Source organism: Microtus ochrogaster, unplaced genomic scaffold, assembly GCF_000317375.1.
Source record: "Microtus ochrogaster isolate Prairie Vole_2 unplaced genomic scaffold, MicOch1.0 UNK1, whole genome shotgun sequence".
NCBI classification, from domain to species: domain Eukaryota; kingdom Metazoa; phylum Chordata; class Mammalia; order Rodentia; family Cricetidae; genus Microtus; species Microtus ochrogaster.
Window position 1 is genome coordinate 37,360,222 of NW_004949099.1, and position 20,026 is coordinate 37,380,247.

At 46.4% G+C, this 20,026-nt stretch overlaps 1 protein-coding gene across 4 annotated transcripts in view; it reads right to left on the minus strand.

Annotated features, from left to right (window-relative positions):
• Window positions 1-14,736, minus strand: part of Pex5 (peroxisomal biogenesis factor 5) — a 19,526-nt gene extending 4,790 nt beyond the window's left edge. Inside the window, exons 1-10 of one of the 4 annotated variants that reach the window (XM_005365184.2) lie at window positions 14,624-14,736; window positions 13,886-14,048; window positions 13,169-13,204; window positions 12,730-12,862; window positions 12,429-12,560; window positions 4,935-5,040; window positions 4,396-4,486; window positions 3,905-4,015; window positions 3,614-3,709; window positions 3,123-3,242 (exon numbers count right to left, since the gene is read on the minus strand). In XM_005365184.2, the coding sequence (XP_005365241.1) occupies window positions 3,123-3,242; window positions 3,614-3,709; window positions 3,905-4,015; window positions 4,396-4,486; window positions 4,935-5,040; window positions 12,429-12,560; window positions 12,730-12,862; window positions 13,169-13,204; window positions 13,886-14,032 (972 nt within the window). In that variant the 5' untranslated portion in view covers window positions 14,033-14,048; window positions 14,624-14,736. Of the gene's footprint in view, window positions 1-3,122; window positions 3,243-3,613; window positions 3,710-3,904; window positions 4,016-4,395; window positions 4,487-4,934; window positions 5,041-12,428; window positions 12,561-12,729; window positions 12,863-13,168; window positions 13,205-13,885; window positions 14,049-14,371; window positions 14,535-14,623 lie in introns of those variants that run through there. The other 3 variants (XM_013353038.2, XM_013353039.2, XM_026788174.1) reach the window with 3 other exon arrangements.
• Window positions 14,737-20,026: the final 5,290 nt, after the last annotated feature.

Sequence of the window (20,026 nt, forward strand, 5' to 3'; positions counted from 1 at the left end):
AGTCAACAGCTGCAGAGGACAGTCAACAACTGCAGCAGACAGTCAACAGCTGCAGCAGTCAACAACTGCAGCAGACAGTCAACAACTGCAGCAGAGATCCAAATCATGAGACTCACTGCTGGAAATGGATTTGAGGGGAACGTGTCACGTGGATAGCTGGGAAACATTAAAAACTCAGAAATGACCCTACTGCAAGGGACAGCATTGCCTTCTCAGTAAACAGCCAGACAATAAAGACGGCACACCTTGCGGGTCCTACTGCAATGTCCCAACTCCACCACAGGAGGGCCAAGCAGTCAGGGCAGTATGTAAGCAATGAGCACGGCTGTATCATCATCAAATTTTACTCATGGACATTGAAATTTAGATTTTAATTTCCAGGTATTACAAATTGTATTACTCTTTTGATTTCTTCCAGCCATTTAAAAATTCTAAAACCATTCTCAGTCACTAAACCATTTACAAATGAGTAGCAAATTCATTTATTCCACAGGCGATCCATGCTCTAGATCATCTGAATTCAACAGAATAAATATTTTTACATTCAACCTTAACTGCTGTCCATCATCAATCCACCCTTTAAGCCACTCTGTGGGAAACAGAGAATGTTATCACATCACATATAATGTAATTTCCTAATGAATATAATTTATGCCTCAAAGCTACTGAGAGCCTTATAAAAGCCTTAAGCACTGTTCACTAATGGTGGTTGGAGCTACTTTCTTAGGGTTCAATGGCTGTGTGTGTAGCAGTCAGCAGAGATGAACGTTCTCATGTGTCTCCAGCAGACAATGTGACAAATGAATGCTGTCGTTCAGACACGAGTCACCTCTAGACCCCGTTACCTATCATTTCTAAGGTCTCATCAATTATTGCTCAAAGAGGAATTAACTATTATTCCCTTGTGCAAAAATAAAATATTTGCACAGATGAAAAAAGAATACTCTGCAGGAACCCTTCACAGCCTACGGAGTACAGAGAGTGTTGCTTCGCATCTTGAAAGCTCTAAGTCAGCCAGTCATCTTGTCTGCCTTGGGCTGGTCCAAAACCACACAGGATCCCACTGCAGACAGAGCAGAGCTTCAGACCCTCCACACCACAGAAACTCTTTCAGCAACACTGTACACGTCTTTTTAAGTCACAAGTATATGTAGCCTCTGAAAAATCTAAAGGTTATCAATAAAAAAATGTTTAATTTTAAAAAAGGATAAAGAGGGATGAGGAGATAGCTCCATGGATAAAGCACTTGCAGGCAAGCAGGAGGACCAGAGTTCGGACCCCAACTCCTGTGATAAAAAGCAGGCAGGCGTGGCGATCCAGTCGGATAGGAGATCTGCAAGGCAAGCTGGCCAGCTAGACTAGAGCTGTGTCAGTAAGCTCTGGGTTCAGTGAGAGACTCTGCCCCAGACAGGAAAGTGGAAAGCAACTAAGGAAAACACCCCATGTTAATATCTGGTCAGCACACATGTGCACACCACAGACACAAGCAAAATAATAAACAAGTAAAATGTACAAAATGACCCATGAATATATTTAACAATGAGCTCATATCCACACTTTTAAAGTACCCCATATAATTCAGTACAACTTAGCTTATGGACAGGGAGATCTTAACTTTTCACTATTAGTGATTAATAACGTGGAACATTCTTATGAAGCATCCATGCAACTGTTTCTAAGCCTAGTTTTGCAATATTTCAAGGTATCACTGACATTTAATAGGATTCATGGATCTAATAACTTAATTATAGTTTTTGTTTGTTTTGAAACACAATCTCACTAACCTACACCCGTCTTTTTATAGTCAGCCTGCCTCAGCCTCCCGAGTACTAGGACTACAGGTGCATCACTATGCCTAGATCCCTCATTAGATTTTCAAGCTTTTAATTTTAAAGGTATACTTGGCCCAGCATGTCATAGATACGGGAAGAGTAAGTGCTAAATGAAGCTTCTAACTTAAAAAGTTATTCTGTGTAGGTCATAAATGCCAGAGTAATCAACACTCAGAGGAAATATTACCCAAATAAAAGTAGTACTTATATCTCAATTTGTCAAATGTATGGAAATGCCAATTATAAGTTAACAGCATATCAAATTGTTAATGCAGGACAATGAAAGTGTTATCCTATAAGAAGAATTTATACTGTGGCTAAATACAAGGAGAGGTTCCTAGAAGTAAGCGGTCCCTCAATGCACCACACGACCATTCTTGGTCGAGCCCAGAAAGGATGGAAACAAAACAGTGCCTTTTTCCCTTGGAGCAGTTTCTCTGGGGCTCTCAAGCTCTAGCCTTCTGACAGTCCCTGGACTTCTCCTGTCTTTGCACTGCCCCGCATCACATCTCAAGATCAGGTTCTTTCTCCTCCACAGCTGAGCTGAGAAAGAGGTATTGTTCTGTTCCTATTCTGTCTTCCTGAAAACCAAGCAATTCTTTTCCTTCCTCTCATGCTTCAACTCAGAGGCTCAATTATCAGCCATATCCCCAGTGGTCCTGCAACTCACAAGCAGCTGGATTCACAGAGAGACAAGCGAAGAGTCACAGACATCTACGCTAAAAGCACACATTACATACAAGATCCAAACATCTTCACCACAGACTTCTGAGAGATCTTCCTATTGCTTAAATTATTTAATGTGATTCTTTGAACCCCTGAACTGGGACAAGAGCCTGGTTCCTACAAGAAGAGATCAGAATTTAAATGAGACCCGAGGGCATAGCTCAGTAGGATACTTAGCCCTTCCTAGCACACACCACCCCTGGGTTGAACTCATGAGCTAAAAAAAAAAAAAAAAAAGTATGTGTCACAGCATGGACAGACAGGAATGATCCATCAACTACCACTGTCCAGCAGAGGGGTCAGCAACAGATAAATTGTCCCAGTGCAGCTCTCCAAGAGGCCTACTCATCTGTTCTTAGCGCATCCTGTGTGCGCCTCCCTCATGGGCATTACGTCACTGTAGGATTTGCAAAGGTGTTCTTGTGAACCTTTACTCTAGAGAACATAGTACATTCAGTCACTGGACAGCAGGAGCCAAACTTCTTTTCATAAATGTAGGCTCAAAAACAGTAACAGCGTCGAAAGGCTTCAAATTCTAGAACCCGGAAAGCCAGGGGCTCCTACCTTGTCATAGGAAGTGGACGTGAGGTCATCATAGTCAGAAAGCCAGGGGTGCGCCTCAGCATCCCGTTTTGCCATTTCCTCCAATTCTGCCTGCAACTTGTCCCAGAAATCGACATCAGACTGCAAGGAAGGGAAGGCAGGTAGAGAAAGGAGAGGCTTCATGACCACCCAACCCTCTCCCTCCTCCACTCTACTGGGATGTGTCCCTAGGGCAACAGGTCTTAAACTTCAATGTATTCAGCAATCATCAGCAAAGCTTTTGTAAAATGCAAATTCTCCAATCCTACCCCCAGATTCTGATGCAGGAATCTGGAATGATGTCCAAGAATTTGCATTTTGTAAAAAGCACTCGGCCCACACCTACGCGATTCTGATCCCAATGATCCAGCATACTATGAACCAATGTCTATCGCCTCAGACACTAACAAGGCCATACTCTTCATGGGAAGGCATGGCCCTGGGGCACTTGTATCCACACCAGCTGTTCTCACCTCTATAGCTGACTTGGCTCGTTCAAATTCCACATCAAGGGTAGACGTGTTGTTTCCTGATCTTGTGAACTGATCAACCCAGGCCTCTGAGGTGCCCTGTGACAAAGGCTGATCAGTACCACCTCCACCAGCTTTCCAGTAACACAAAGTGGCTGAAAACCACTGAACACCACCAGCCTGGATGCTCTCAGACTCTTCCCCACCCGCTCACACTCTAGATCCCTTCCCACTGAGCACTGACCCTGCCCTGGGCAGCAGCCTGAGGTGGGCTGGGGAGTGACAGTGTCCTACCTGCTGCTGCATAAACTCTGCTGCCCACTGCTCTGCCTGAGCTCGGCCCGACCCTGCAGCGGACTCCAGGGACACCTGCCCCTCGCCAATCTGCCGCACGAATTTCAGGAACTGGGGCACAGAGACACACATAGGCACCTTGGGACAGGACTTCTGGGTGCACACTCTCAACTATGCCCAAGGAGACCCTGCACTTGACCCTCCCTATGACCATCTCTAGCTGCATCAAGATAATGCTAAAGGCCCTGGGGGGGAAAAAGCAGAGATCAAAGATGGGATTTCTGCCTCTAGAGTTGAGAAGGCACAGAAAAGACAAAGGTTAGAGATAAAGGCATGAGGGAGAAGTGGGTGATGCAGCCAGATCCCAAGTCTCCATTCTCCGGAGGGGGGACAGTTCTATAATCTCATCCCCCTTACAGCACAGTACGGTGGCGGAAGAAGGCTTCTGCCTTCAGTCCCAGCTCCACTGAGCAGAGCAGGAGACGACTCACCTCAGAGTTAGCCAATTTGGGGTCATCCACCTTGGACACAAAGTCACTGGCTGTGTGCTGCAGATCCTCCTCGGGATGGTATTCATCGTACCTGGGTGAGGAAGAAAGACCAAGTCACCCACCCCACTGCCCATGCTCTTCCCCAATCCCAGCTCACGGCAAACAGAACTCTTGGGGGGAGAACAATAATCCTATACTACTACCATAAGGAGCTACAAGCTCCTTATAAAGAGATATCTCAGTGGAAGCTGAGAAGTCTTTTTACCCTCTCCTTTGCAGAACACAGCTCTGCAGAGAGGGAGAAGAGAGCAGACACTCAGGGCAACATGGTGCATAGAGCCACTGACAAATCCCTATGGAACAGTTAGAATCACTACCAATAGGTGAAATACCAAGAACTCTAGCAGCGATGTTAATAAATGAAGTAGAAAAGAAAAAACTGCAAACTGGATGTGGGTGGAGAATGTGGAGGGACGAGGCTGGGAAAACTGCCCGAAACTATTCTCTTCTCACAGCATCCAGGAAGACACTGGACTCACCATCGATCAGTGGTGGATGTTTCTTCCGGCTCTCCCAACCACAGCTTCTCCTCAGACTGCTCCAGATACTCCTCAGCCCATCGAGCAGGGGACACAGACAAGGGATCTGCAAGAGCAGTTGTGGGACCCATCAAGGCTCCAGGGTAACGACAGAGAAAGAGGAAGTAATACAGACTCACTGACCCTCTTAACCAAACCAACACAAACAGAACCCTGTAGAGTTCCTGAGAACGAGAAGTCTAATATAACCCCAATAGCCTCTTGGGTGGCTGAGCCATTCCCAAGGGGGCTGAATGGAAGTTTATGGAGAGTTGGGAACAGAAGACCTACTAAGGGCGATCAAGAAAGAACGGAGCAATCTCAAGGCTAAATCAGAGGCTCAAAAACTGCAGGCTATAGAAAGAGCTTATCTGTAAAGGAGGGTACGGTGGAGAGAGCTTAGAGTCGGTAAGAGCACTGGCTGCTCTTCCAGAGGACCTGGGTTCAATTCCCAGAACCCATATGGTAGTTTACAGACAGTAATTTTAGTTCCAGGAGACCCAATGTCCTCTTCTGACCTTAAAGAAACCAAGCACACAAGTAGGGCACAGACACATGTAGGAAAAAAATACACATAAAATAAAACTTTTAAAGCCTTTATTAGTGTATATATCAGCTACACAAAGTTAGGGCCTCCATATACCATTCCCACATATCCAAACAAAGAGTTTTGATCACATTTACTCCCTTTCTTTTGGGGGATGAAGGTGTTGTGATTCCTCTCTATGAAGTTCTCGTTGTCCTGGAGCTCACTACATAGACCAAGCTGGCCTCAAATTCAGAGATCTACCTGCCTATGGCTGGGGTAAAAGACAGAAGCCACCATGCCCAGCCATACAGACACACACACCCTTTACTACCAAACTTCCCTCTTTTTCCTTTCTTCCCCTTCTCCATCCTTCCAAATCCTTTTCCTTGAAGTCTACAGTCCTCAGTAGGAAGCAGGGAGCATCAGGACTTCCTTACAGGAACTATACACGAAGTATGTGCCAAAGCCGGACACACCGCAGCACTCAAACCCCACCCGGGAATGTCAGGGGTGCGTACCCTCATCGGCCGCAGGCCCTACACCCACAGGCTCTCATCACTGTGGCGTCGCTGTTTTTGTTTTTTGTTTGTTTGTTTGTTTGTTTGAGACAAGGTTTCTCTTTGGAGTCTGTCCAGGAACTAGCTCATATAGACCAGACTGGCCTCGAACTCACAGAGATCCACCTGCCTCTGCCTCCCCAGTAATGGAATTAAAGGCGCATGCCACCACCACCACCCAACTTTGCTTGGTGTTTTTTTAAGATAGTGACTCACTGTGTAACCCAAGATGGTCTTGAACTCAAGATCTTCCATCACAGCTGGGGTTTATAGGCATGAGCCATTTGATTCATTTCAAGAGGCCATGATTTTCAGTCAAATTCTAAAGTTATCAGCCGGGCAGTGGTGGCACACGCCTTTAATCCCAGCACTCGGGAGGCAGAGGCAGGCAGATCTCTGTGAGTTCGAGGCCAGCCTGGTCTACAAGAGCTAGTTCCAGGACAGGAACCAAAAAAGCTACGGAGAAATCCTGTCTCGAAAAATCAAAAAAAAAAAAAAAAATTCTAAAGTTATCTTAGAAACTCTAGTGACAAAGGGCACTGTGAGCATGGGAACAAACACTGAATAAGGGCACTGAACTGTTTCTCAACTCCTTGAACTTTGTCCTACCAAGCAGTTAACAGATTGTTCACTGTGTTGCCAAGGTAGCAGAGAAGGCACAAGCCCAGTTGGGCCTCCTACTGTCCCCATCTTTCCGTCCCCAAAGATTGACTGTCGGCTTTAACACTGAGAAGGCGCCTTATGCCCTTAGTATTGACTGCATCCCACTTTACCTAAGACTCAGTCTGAATAATTTCAACAAAGCAATCTCAAAATCTGAGAAAATAATGTCAAAATCTTAAAGAAAAAAAAAGAATCAAGGATCTCAGATCACACACCTAATGAGAGGAAGCCATGCATAATTGATGTAATAAAAAAGCATGGTTGAGCCGGGCGGTGGTGGCGCACACCTTCAATCCCAGCACTCGGGAGGCAGAGGCAGGCAGATCTCTGTGAGTTCGAGGCCAGCCTGGTCTACAAGAGCTGGTTACAGGACAGCCAGGGCTACACAGAGAAACAAAAACTGTATGGTTGACAACTGTTTAGGTTTACAGATCCTGTGTTTTATTTCAAGAACCCTCAACGACTGCAGGTTCTGTCCTCGGATCCTGCAGGTAACATTTTTCTTCTTCCCTTACTGTAACTAGACTGTGGCTCACGCGTGAAGACTGAAAATCAAAAGTTTAATATGGAGACGGATTTCAGTAGCACCTCCCGGCTCTTTAGTCCTGGTCTGTTGAAAAGAGCTCTTTACTGCTCACTCTCCATTCCCTCCTGCTCTCACTCGGGCTGTGAGTCAGGACCACACAGTCACAACCATTTCTGTAGAATGTTCTTGCCAAAAACAAAACAAAGAAAAATCTAAAGTGCCTGCACTTATCACATGCACACCACACTTCAGGGGAAATAAACACAGGTGAGAAGCCTCACCTTAAACTGCGATAATTCAGGGCTAGGCGTGCACATCAGTGTTAAATTCCTGCCTAGCATTCGAAAGGGGGTGAGTTCAATCCCCAACAGCTCAAAACAGTAGTAACAACCACCTAACACAGTTTGCCTCTGAGGCATACGTAATAGTAATAGCGACAACAAGCTGACACAGCTTGTCTCAGGACCACACATAACAGTAATAACAACAACAACCTGACACAAAGAAAAATCTAAAGCGCCTGGACTATACAGTACAAGATGGTATTTCATAGCTGCCCTATGAACCTCACACGCTGTAATAGCTGCTCTTGGTTGTCTACTTGACTACATCTGGAATTAACAAAAACCCAAGAAGCTGGGTACACCTGTGAGGGAGTTTTTCTTAATTAAATCATTTGAAGTGGGAAAACCTACTTTTTTTTTTTTTTTTTTGGTTTTGGTTTTTCAAGACAGGGTTTCTCTGTAGCTTTGGAGCCTGTCCTGGAACTCCCTTTGTAGATCAGCCTGCCTTGCCCCCGAGTGCTGGGATTACAGGCGTGCGCCACCACCGCCCGGCTGGGAAAACCTACTTTTAATCTGGATCTTTTGAGATGAGACAATCCACCTTTAATCTAAGCCACACCTTCCACTGGCAGCCTATATAAAGGACACGGAAGAAGGAAGCTTGCTCTCTGCTCTCCTCATCACTGGCAAGCCCATTCCTTTCCTGGCATTAAAACCTAGTCACTGAAGACCAGATGAGATATCTAGCTTCATGAACTAAACAACTACTGGATTCTTAGGCCTCCTGGTAGATATTGTTGGACTAGATGGGCCGCAGCTTGTAAGCCACTCTAATAAACCCCTATTGTAGAGGGAGGGGCCTGCTTGTTCGTCCCAGCCTCCCAGCTATGAGTGTGTCTGTGTGTCTCTGTGTGTGCGCGCATGCATATTCTATAAGTTTCTGTTCCTCTAGAGAACCCTGATTGATACACACAGTATGAAAAATGAGTCTGTCTAAATTCAGAATACCTATGGGCTGTATTCATCTCCAGATCTGAGTCAGCACAAGATGCAGACTGGCCAGAAAACACGACAGATGCTTCCATCTGTGTGACAGACCGAAAGCGGAGGGGGAGGGGGAGTCTTGTGTGGTGATGGTCTACCTCTCAACTAGGATGGTACTTATGCAAATCTACACATCTGATGAAGTTGCATAATACTGTTCACGCACAGATAATGGCACGTAAAACTGAAGAAAACCAATGAGCTCTGGGGACTGTACCAAAGCGGATCTCCTGACCACCACTCTGAGGTAGAAACACAAAACTTTCCTCTATGCTTTCTGTTTACTTATTTATTTTTTCACCATTACCAGCAAGACTATAAAATTGTCCATATAAAAACAACTAAAATAAAAAGATGAACTTCAATGTTCCTTTTTGAATAATTCTAGAATATTAAACATGGGAATTTAAAAGATAAGAACCTACAAAAAGTGCCTATAATCCCAGCACTTGGGACACAGAGGCAGATGTGAATTCAAAGCCAGCTCAAACCACACAGTAATACCTTTTCTCAAAAACTAAAACAAACAAAACAAAACAAAATAAGCCAGGTATAAGGATACATGACAGTAATACTAATAGCAAAGACAGCCGCAAACTCAAGCCAGTCTGCATCCAAGTGAGATTACTGTCTCACAAATACCAAAAAAGTAACTAATTAATAAGACCTTAAAAAGTATAAAATAATTTGTCTCAAATCTATTTATCCATAAAACAACAGTTAACTTATATCACTGACATATCAGCTACAAACATGGGAAAGCCATTTTAAAGCAGGAATCCTGGGGCTGCAGAGATGGCTCCGTGGTTAGAGCACTGGCTTATTAAAGGGTTCTTCCAGGTGACCTGGTTCAATTTCCAGGCCCCATTTGGCAGCTAACAACAGTCTCCAACTCCAATACTAGGGGATTTGACACCCTTTTCTGACTTTTGCAGGTAATGCATATATGTGGCGCAGACAACCATGCAGGTAGAAGACCCATACACATAAAATAACAATAAATCTTTTAAATAAATAAAATATAAGTTCCTAGAAAATCAATTTCTTTTAGCTTTTGCTCCTAAATCTCCATCCATCCATACATTCACTATCTGAGGCCTACTACAATAGGATAATTTTATAGAACCCAATTTCACACAGCAATCTCAGGTGCCCACATCCGGGCCTCTGGGAAGTGGGCACAGTTGCCAATGAATGTGCAAAACAGACGGGCTCTCCAAAGACAACAAACAGGTGAGGCAGGTCCGACATGTTTTCCCAAGGCTGCTCTCAGCTGTGAGCTAGGGAGGATTCCACAGGCAGGAAGCAATTACTTACAATAAACTCAGGCTCACATTGTGCTTAGCTGCACAAACGGTTTGGTTTTTGTTTTGGTATTTTTGTCTGCTAGCTTTAAATTATGGAAATGACTGATGCCCACCCATTCCAACAGAAGTCTGTACTAAGATGTATCACTTAAGGTTAAAGTTTGTGTGGACACCTGAAAGGCCCTGTCCAGCAGAGGGTCTTTGTATAGCTCAAATCTTGACTTGAGGCAATTCCACACGGAAGACTTGAGAGTAATCTAAAATTGAGATTTTGGAATAATAGTTCAAAAAGTATGGCACCTGGGTATAACATCTCCTACTGACACTTTGTAAGAGGGTTCCAAACCTCCGCCTAGCAGAGAGTGCTTAAAACTAAAGCGCTCCCTAGAGCACTGTCTGCACCTTACTTGAGGAAAGGGTGTCTGGAGCGGCTTACACTAGTGGTTGAGCATTTCTCCTGTGCGCAGAGAAGTCCTGCCTTCAGGAGACAAGAAATGGTCAGAGGAGAAGCCAACCAAGTCCCATTAGCTCAAAAGCCTTCAACTATTCAGGACCCCATGACTGCCTGAAAGGCTAGAATCTTTGTAACTTTCTCCACTGGTATCACTTCTCATCCTTGGATTTCTCAAAGCAAAAGAAACAAACAGTGCTTCTCTCAGGAGGAGGAAGGCTGAAGACTGCCCTTCCCCTTTGCCCTAATCTGATAGGTATGGGGGAGAAAAGTCAATTCGCAGGGAGGCAGTGAGCGGAAGATGCCCCAAAGACCATACAGAGCTAAGACTGGCAAGACACACTGACAGCTTGGGTCACAGTCAAACCCCCACTATGCCCCAGGGAGAAAGCTAAACAATGTGCTGTCAGACACCTCCTGAATACCTATGCTCAGGCCATGGTCAGTGCTGCCCTCAACCTTGGCCAGGGAAGTGAATCTCTGCAGTGGTCAGCAGGGAAGACGGAGACTTGGAACTGGTCAAAGTGCTGAGAAAAAGTATCAATCACTCAGCCCTCAATGGGACATCTATCCTAATCCCCTGCCCACGGGAAATCTCAGAAGAGGGGGTGGAGAGAATGTAGAAACCAGAGGATGGATTGGGGTGCTGTGACATACTGTCTTCAGGACATAATATGCCCACTGCACCCACGGACTTATTTCAGCTGTACTCACCTGCGCGAGAGCAAGTCAACGAGATCAGGTGACCCTTGACAGGCAGCATTAACAGATTCAGTGGGTTATCAACAAAAAAGGAGAAACAAAGAAAAGAGAGAGAGAAAGGAAAGGAAAAGAGAGGAAAGGACACGAAAGGGAAGCAGGGTATGTTGAGGTTATCTAGACGAAGTAGAGGGAGGAGTCAGGAGTTCTTCCAGAGAGTTGAGGTTACATACAACCAAGATAAACTGTTTACATGTATGAAAATGCCTAAGAATAAATAAAGGCTATTCTATTAAAAACAAAAAACTAAATCACTTACAATACAGTGCTATCGTAAGCAAGTTACTTTACCTCAAAAACTCAATATTCTTGTCTGTAAAGTGGTTCTAAAAATAGTTAGAACTTAGGTTCTCAAGGAGCTTAAATAGGCAACATATTCGTTGCACTTAACACAGAGCGCAGAACCCAGTAAGTACACAGAAGCTGATACTGTCCTTATCATCAGAGATGGTCTTTCCCTCAAAGCCTAGTCATTCTTCAATATCCATGAAAGAATGATTCCTGGAACTCATACAGACACAAAATGCTAAAGATTCAGGTCTCTTAGGAAATGATCTATTCGCATAGAATCCACACACAACCTTCCACTACCGTAACATCTCTAGATGACTTATAACACCCAATGTAATAGAAATGCTATGTATACAGTAATTACGTGGATTAGGAAATAATAAACACACACACGCATACACACTAATGGCCAGGCACAGTGGTTCATACCTGTGCTAAGAGGCTATCCTAGGAAGATCTCAGTTATGTAGGGATTTGGAGGACAGCCTGGTCTACAACAGCCCAGTCTAAAGACTCAAGAGGTGTGTATACTCTTCCAAACATTTTCCATCCACAATTTGTTCAATCTACAGATGAGAAACCTATAGATGGCCTAGCTATACTTTAAGTTTCTGAACCCCACAATCCTACTTTCCCAGACCCCAATTCTACTCAAGATGGCAGTATGCCAGACTCCCAGATGCTACGGTGACAATTTCTCTCTTCCAGGACCACTCATCCGATCTCCAGCTCCTCTCCACTGGAATAAAGCCGACAAGTGTCTGAGGAAGAGGCAGACCTAAGCGCTCGTTCATTTTCTCATTCTCCTCTCTCTCACGCTCTCTCTCCTCCCCCTCCTTTTTTCTTCATTCAAACGCCGTTTTCTCTTTAATGTTTTCATTCCCTACAACCACTACAAGAAGTCACATCTAACATCCCACAGAAACGAATCAAGTTAGAAAAGTCATCACAGCCCAAATCAACTCAGACCCTAAGAGGAGTCAGGACTTCAGATCAGAACCTTCCAACACTCCGTCACTAGTACCGATTCCCCTCAAGCCTCACCTGTAACTTCGGCAATGAACTCTTGAGACCAGTCAGTCTCATTATAGTCCTGAGCTACATCCACAGCATCTCCAGCGGCAAGAAACTCCTGGGCCCAGTTCTCAGACAAGGCCAAGTCTGCTACACCGGGGGCTGCAGAGAGACAAGAGATGACTAAGAAAAACGGAAACAAGTAGCCGTCACTCCTGGATGCCACCTCCTTTGTCTCCTTAGTCTGCTGATACCAGCAAAATCAAAGGATGGAGCGTTCTGGCCTCCATGCACAGAAAACACTGCCCTTCGCACCAAGCCCTCACCCCACCTCTCTGAGGAGCCTGGCGAAAGCTTGACTGTTCAATCTCCTGCATCTCTGCCAGGAGGTCATCCATCTTGAAGGTCTGAGGGGCACGGGATACAAGGGATGCATTCTGGTCCTGCAGGAATTCTGCCACCAACTATTGTAAAGAGATGGTGAGATGAACCGTTAGGATTGGGGGGCCTCAGCAAAGGGGTAGGGCCAACTGGATGGGGCTACTGATGTCAGATAGAAAGAAAAACAGAAACTGGAAACAATAAAGAAAAAAATCTATATGTAAATTTGGAAACCAAAAAGAGTAGAAGAAAACATTGGCACACAAATCTCATTTGGTGAAGAGAGTTCAAAGAGAAGTACGAGTGGACTGTTAAAGGTTTAAAAAAAAATAACCATGGACCAACAAGAAAAAATGGAGAGAGGCAGAAAAGAAACTTGTTTTATTTACCTCATCTTCAGAACCTACTCCCAAAGGCTTGGAAACCTACGAAAGGAAGAAAAGAGGCAATATACACACTGATGAAGGCTTACGCTGTACAGCCCTACTGCTTAGGTGACCTGAAGCAAGCCAAGAGCCTTCACAGAGCCTCGGCTTCTCGGTCTAGAAAATACTTGTCCTCGGGCCGTGGAGCACACCTTTAATCCCAGCACTTGGGAGGCAGAGGCAGGCGGATCTCTGTGAGTTCGAGACCAGCCTGGTCTACATGAGCTAGTTCCAAGACAGACGGTGGTAGTGCACGCCTTTAATCCTAGCACTCGGGAGGCAGGCTAGCCTGGTCTACAGAGTGAGTTCCAGCATAGGCTTCAAAGCTACAAAGCTACTTCTCAAAAAAAGAAAAGAAAAAAGGAAAGAAAGAAGGAAGGAAGGAAGGAAGGAAGGAAGGAAGGAAGGAAGGAAAGAAAAGAAAAGAAAAGAAAAGAAAAGAAAAGAAAAGAAAAGAAAAGAAAAGAGAAAAGAAAAGAAAAAGCTAGTTCCAGGACAGGCTCCAAAGCAACACAGAGAAACCCTGTCTCAAAAAATAAAACACACACACACACACACACACACACACAAATAGTTGTCCTCATCTGTGTAAAGATACACACTGCTCACTCCAGTGTCTGTGACAACAGAGAAAGCAGCTATTGGGCTGACAAATGGGCTCCCCTGCTCTAGAACACTCACCGTCTCCACCGCAGAGGCTCCTGGGGGCCAGGGGCCAGGCCTCAGTCCCTCCTGCCGAAGGGCCTTGTCCTGGGTGAAGTGGGTGGCCAGCTTCATGAGCGGGTTGGCACCCCCACATTCGCCCTCCACCAGCTCCCGCATTGCCATGGTGACCACCAGCTCCCTGATGGACAGAAGATTAGAACTGTGGTCCCAAGGCCAGACTTTACCAACGCACGCCCCAGCAACTATCTAAAGCAAGGGGGCCCACGACGGTCCCACGAGGGGCCAGGCCTCCGGGGCCAGGCGACCTGCGGCTGGCCACCCCCTAGCTGTGTCCGGAGCCCAAGGGGAGTCTGATTCCTCCCGCCTCCCCACTCCAAGCCACGGCTTTCGGCTTGGGGTCCTCCCGCAGCTGTCACGACTGCATCTCAGACACCACCCGCCCACTGCAGCCCGACAAATGGGCCCGGACCCCTGGGGAGCACGGGTAAAGGCGTCACCAACCCGACTAGACGGGGACTCTGACCGGACAAGGGAGAGCGGGAACGCCGCCGACCGGACACCTGGACCAAGTCTGGGGTGCGCGGCGGGACCCGATCCCGGTCCGCGTCACCTGAGCCCCTCCCCCGCCGTGCCCGTCCGGGCCCAGCGCCCCGCGACCCCTGTCCCGCTGGCCCCGCCCCCGCCCCGCAAGGCCACCGCAGCAGCGGAGACTCGCGGGCCCCGACCCCGCGCCCCCTAGGCTCCGATGCTCACCGCCACGGGCCACACCGTAGGACCCACCGGGCCACCCGGGGAGGGTTGGGGGAGGGGAGGGGGCGGGAGCCAGGGGGCGGGGCTCGGCCTTAAAGGGACCCGGACCGGCGCGCTGCGGCCCTGCTCAACGGAAGCGGGTGAGGGGGCGGGGCCTTCAGCGGCGCGGCGTGAGAGGCGGAGCCAAGAGCCTTAAAGGGGAAGTCCTGGGCAGTTGGCACGGGTAGGGCTCGAGCAGTCCCTAGAACGCCAGGATTTATTTTGTGGAATATGCGGAGGAATGGAGCCAGGAGAGGCTTCTAGGGCTTTTAGCGGAAAACCAAGGTTGCAGAGTCCAAGGCTCAGCTCTCTTTCCTGGGTCTTCTCTTTCTCTAAATCGCCCAAACAGAACCTGTGACCTGCGTCGGCCTTGTAGATCTGACCCCCTACCGCTGTGCTCCTGGACAGCATCCTTGGAGAGAGAGACTTGCCCCCAGTTTCTCTCCCATGCCTGTGTAATGAGGAAAATAGCGCCGGATGATGACAAATTCTGGTGACTAAAATAGGGTCCTACGCATTCTAAGACCTCAAACCGGTTATGGCTGGGGACGGTGCAGTGAGTCACTCCTCTCCTTCCAGCGTCTCTACTGGTCAAGGTCATGATGGCCTGATTCCTCCAAGCAGGGAGAACGTGGCAAAAAATACCTTTGAGGAGGGAATATGAACCTAAGCCTCAGGCTCCACCATCTGCCAGAAAACCTGGCTTGGGTGCCAAACCTCAAGGTCACTGGGAAACAAACCTTGCAACCTCACCTAGGTCCCAGACCAAGGGACTCCCTGACGTTTTAGGGAAGGGGAGATTCAGAGTGCCTTTAGGTGGGCTAGGTTAAGATTAGGGCTAGAAAGGCCAGCCTGTCCCAGTCCGGAATGCGGGAGCCGAGATAGTCAGCAGGTGGCGCCCTGAGGCAGGCTTGATCTTTGCGGCAAAGGTAGCCTTCTTTGGGGAATACGGCTGTATAAATTCATCCCTAGGAAGCTAGAAATTGCCCTTATAAAGTGTTGAACAAGGCAGAATATTGTGCAATGTTTCTGTCTTTAGGACATTGTCGGTATCTTTCAGAGGCCCTAACCCCATTCTCCTATTGACGACAAATCCCAGCCCTTGGCTGTCCCCACTGTTCCCAAGCTACCATTGTAACGAGAAAAATAAATAAATAAACCTAGCATCTAATAAACTGACCACACCAACAAGAAAAGGACACCCTCTTGGAAGATGAACACTTTAAACCGGAGACTTTCCGGAGAAAGCAGTGTTTAAGGAAAGTATGTGATGTTTGAATTTCAGAACATCAGGGAAACAAGAAAGCATCTCCCAATAGCACTCAAAGCACACAACACATATAACCTTCTGCTCTGCTAGGACGTTTAGTAACTGATTAGCAGTAATTCACTATGCCAAGCCTCTGGGAAAATGGTTGTAATAACTGAAGCTTTATGAAATGCCTGTTAAACCCCAAGTGTTACACTAAACACTTAGTGAACATTAGCACTTTTAATCATCATAATCTTCATAATACTCCGATGAAAAAGATATCACTAACCGTGTTTTACAAATAAGACTTGCCCGAAATAGAGCATCTAGGAAGTCAGAATCCATTCAAGCAGAGCTGGCAAGATGGCTCAGCGGGTAGAGGCAATTGCACACAGGCCTGATGACCTAAGTTTAATCCCCTGGTCCCACAAAGTGGCAGAGAAAACTGATTACCTCTGAGAGTTGTCCTCTGACCTCTACACACACATACACACACACACACACACACACACACACCACATTTTGATCAATACGAGCGCATAACTCCAGACACTGACCCATATACAATTCTGCCACCCAGACTTGGAGAGAGATCTTTCTTGTAGACCCTAAAGCATTGATATAAGCCAAAGACTTCTCACAGAGCCTGGCCCACAACCCCAGAAGTGCTGGGAGAAGACGAGATAAGTTATGTGGGTGCTAATCTTTTGACATTTAGCTTATCGAGGTTCTAAATCAAATCTTCTCTAAGTTCAACCTTAAAATCATACTTGTATCCATAAAAGAAAGAACTTTTATAAAATAAAGGTAAATATTCCTTAATATTTAGCAAGTTCAACAGGCTGAAGTCCTCTAATTTTCAGAGACATTGGCCACATGCCAGCTGTGCTTTTAAACACTTTTCAAGTATTGACTTATGTAATCCACTTAATAACCATTAATAATAAGCGGTCCGCATTTAACAGGTGAGGAATCTGAGACTCGGAAACCTTGAGACTTGCCCAGGGTTGTGATACGAGTTTTCAGAGCTGGGGTTTGAACCTAAGCCAGTGCCATCAAAGTTTATAAAGAGCCAAACAATGAGCACACCTGGATCCACGTCATCTGTCCCAGCTCCTCCGCTGTGCTGTTGTTTCACAATAGAGCCGTGGGACCAGCATGGTCGAGTCCAGTCAAAGTTCTTATGAGCTCTGAAGCCACAGTTTTGTATCATTTTCGTGGCATACAATTCTTGACTTTGAAGTAAAAGTGTTTTAAAATGTCAAAAAAAAAATCTTAGCTTTTAGACTCTGCAAAAACAAGGAACAGGCCAGGTCCTGCTTTGCTGACCTCTGACCTAGAAATTTCAGTTCCAGAGTTCATATTCTTTTTTTTTCTTTTTCTTTTTTTTAAATTAGGATTTTACTTGTTTGTATGTCTGTGTGAGGGTGTTCAATCCTGGAGTTACAGAGAGTTGTGAGCTGCCATAAGGGTACTGGGAATAGAACCCGGATCCTCTGGAAGAGCAATCAGTAATCTTAACTACCAAGCCATTTCTACAGCCCCTTTTAAATGTGAGCCCAGGCTGGCCTCAAACTCATGATCCTCCTGCCTCTGCCTCCTTTATTAAATCCTGCTGGCATGTACCACCACAACCCGCATCCATATTCTTATAGACTAAGCTATACACTTGCCTTTGTGTTTGGCTTGTTTTCATTTTTGTGGCGGGGTCACACTGTGTAGCCCAGACCAGCCTCACACTTACTACAGTCCTCCTGCCTCAGCACCCTGTGTGCTAGGATCATGGGGCATAAGCTGATATGTCTAGTTCTGGTGGGGAGGGGCATTACGGTCATTCTCATGTAGCTCAGGCTAGCCTTGAATTCCTGGTCCCATTTCTACTTTCTGAGAGCTGGGATTGCACAAATGTGACATTACGTCTAACCTGTTACCCTCTTTTTCAGAGATGAGCTCTTCCCTGCCGTGGATCCCTAGGCCAATTCCCTAATCAATAACGAAATCTAGCTCATGATATAACTTTCTGTAGTTTGTGTCCTTTAAGTGTCAATAATGTACACAATTTCACTTGCGTAAACAAATGTCTTTGTGTGTTTTCAAGCCCACATTCTTTTCTATTGAAGGGCTATGCTTTAGCGTGTTTTTGAGCCGGTTGTGGTGGCGCACGCCGGTAGGCTTTGCTGAAGGAGGCAAAGGCAGGAGGATCACGAGTTTGAGGCCAGCGTAGCATGTTTTTGTTGTTGTTGCTGCTGCTGCTGTTGTCAAGATGAGGATCCAGCCAGGCGTGGTGGCCCTGCACACCTTTGATCTCAGCACTCAGGAGGCAGAGGCAGGCAGCTCTCTGAGTTTGAGGCTAGCCTGAACTACATAAAGAGTTCCAGGACAACTAGGGCTATGTAGAGATATCCTGTCTCAAAAAATAAAAAAAATTGAGGCTCTAACTCAGGGCCTTGCACTGAGCCACCCCCAGCTACGTTTCTTCAGTATTTTAGTTAAACAGATGCAGAAATACGAGTAGTCTCCACATTCTAGAAATAGGAAAACCAAGGTCCGGTCTTCACACAGACACGTTTGGAAGGATCTGTTGGTTACAACTGCCGATCACTCCTTTCAGCCTTACTCATCCCTGACAGAGGCAATGAGGCAACAGAAGAAAGCTGTGTGTGTGGTAAGATGCAGCCATTCCAAAAGCCAGGGCCCCCTGAACACACTCTGGGAACTGCAGTCTGCTTTAGTTGCTCAAAGTGGCAGTAAGAAGAAAGTCCAGGGCATATCCAGTACTGCACACCATAGCACCGTTTTCCTGGGTCTGAGCTCTAGGGGACAATTTGATTCACTGCCCTCCAGTTACAGTTGCATTAGCTGCAGTAACTGCTCTGGCTTTCATCATGTTTTCTCATCTACAGCACAGGAGTGGAGCCTCTGCCTCCCAAGAGCTGGGATTAAAGGCGGCACCAGCACCGCCCGCCTTCAACTAATCTTAAGAGGGTTCAGTGTGTGTGCGAACAAGGAGGATTTCTGGGAGTGGCGTGGGACTCTTTCCGCGTTGGCGGACAACAAGCTATCTTGAAGAGCAGGACAGGGACCCCAAACACACCTTCTCCCAGTGGGACAGGCCACTCCAGCATCCCAAAGCAACAAATTAGTTTTCGCCTTTTCCTCAAGTGAAGAAAGTTATGCCTGATCTCAAAATATCCCCCAGATTCTCGAGATGCTTCTTTTTTTCCCTAAATATTGCTCTAACTATCAATACCTTAATAGCCTGTCAAGGACCCAAACCACAGGGTCACCATGCCTAATTATAAAAGTCAGAGCTAGCCAGGCGGCAGTGGCGCACGCCTTTAATCCCAGCACTGGGGAGGCAGAGGCAGGCGGATCTCTGTGAGTTCGAGACCAGCCTGGTCTACAGAGTTAGTTCCAGGACAGGCTCCAAAGCCACAGAGAAACCCTGTCTCGGAAAAACCAAAAAAAAAAAAAGAAACACCTCAGTAATATCTTGGTGTCATTTATAAAAAGGGCGGCTGGGCATGGTGGCTCACATGGGTAACCTCAGCATTTCAGCATTTAGGAAACTGAAGCAGGAGGATTGCACAAGTTCTAGGCCAGCCAGACCTACAGAATGAAACCCTGGAGGGAAACAGGGGCATGGGGGAGGAGAAGGATGTAGTAGCGTTTCATTTGTATTTTAACAAATAAAGCTTCCCGCACTCTTGGGTCTTCCGCTAGAGGCACTGAGCTGGTGGTCCCTGCAGTACAGGGAAGAATGACTTCGGGCACTTCTTTTTGCAGTTAACGTTCTGAGAAACTGCCAAACTTTCCACAGACTATAGCATTTTACTCTCCTACTAGCAGTGTAAACTGGTCCAACGTCTCCAAGTCCTTGACATCATCATTCTGTTAGCCTGTCTGACACAAGCTATACAGCTCAAGCTGGTCCACATGGTTGCTTGTTTTGCTTTAGACAGTCTCGTAATATGGGCCAGGCTGGCTTCAGTCTCCAGGTCCTTCTGCCTTGGGTTTCCGAGTCTGGGATTATAGGGGTGTATCACCTCATGCAGCAGTTAGTACTGATCGGAACCTTGGCGGTGGTGGCGCACGCCTTTAATCCCAGCACTTGG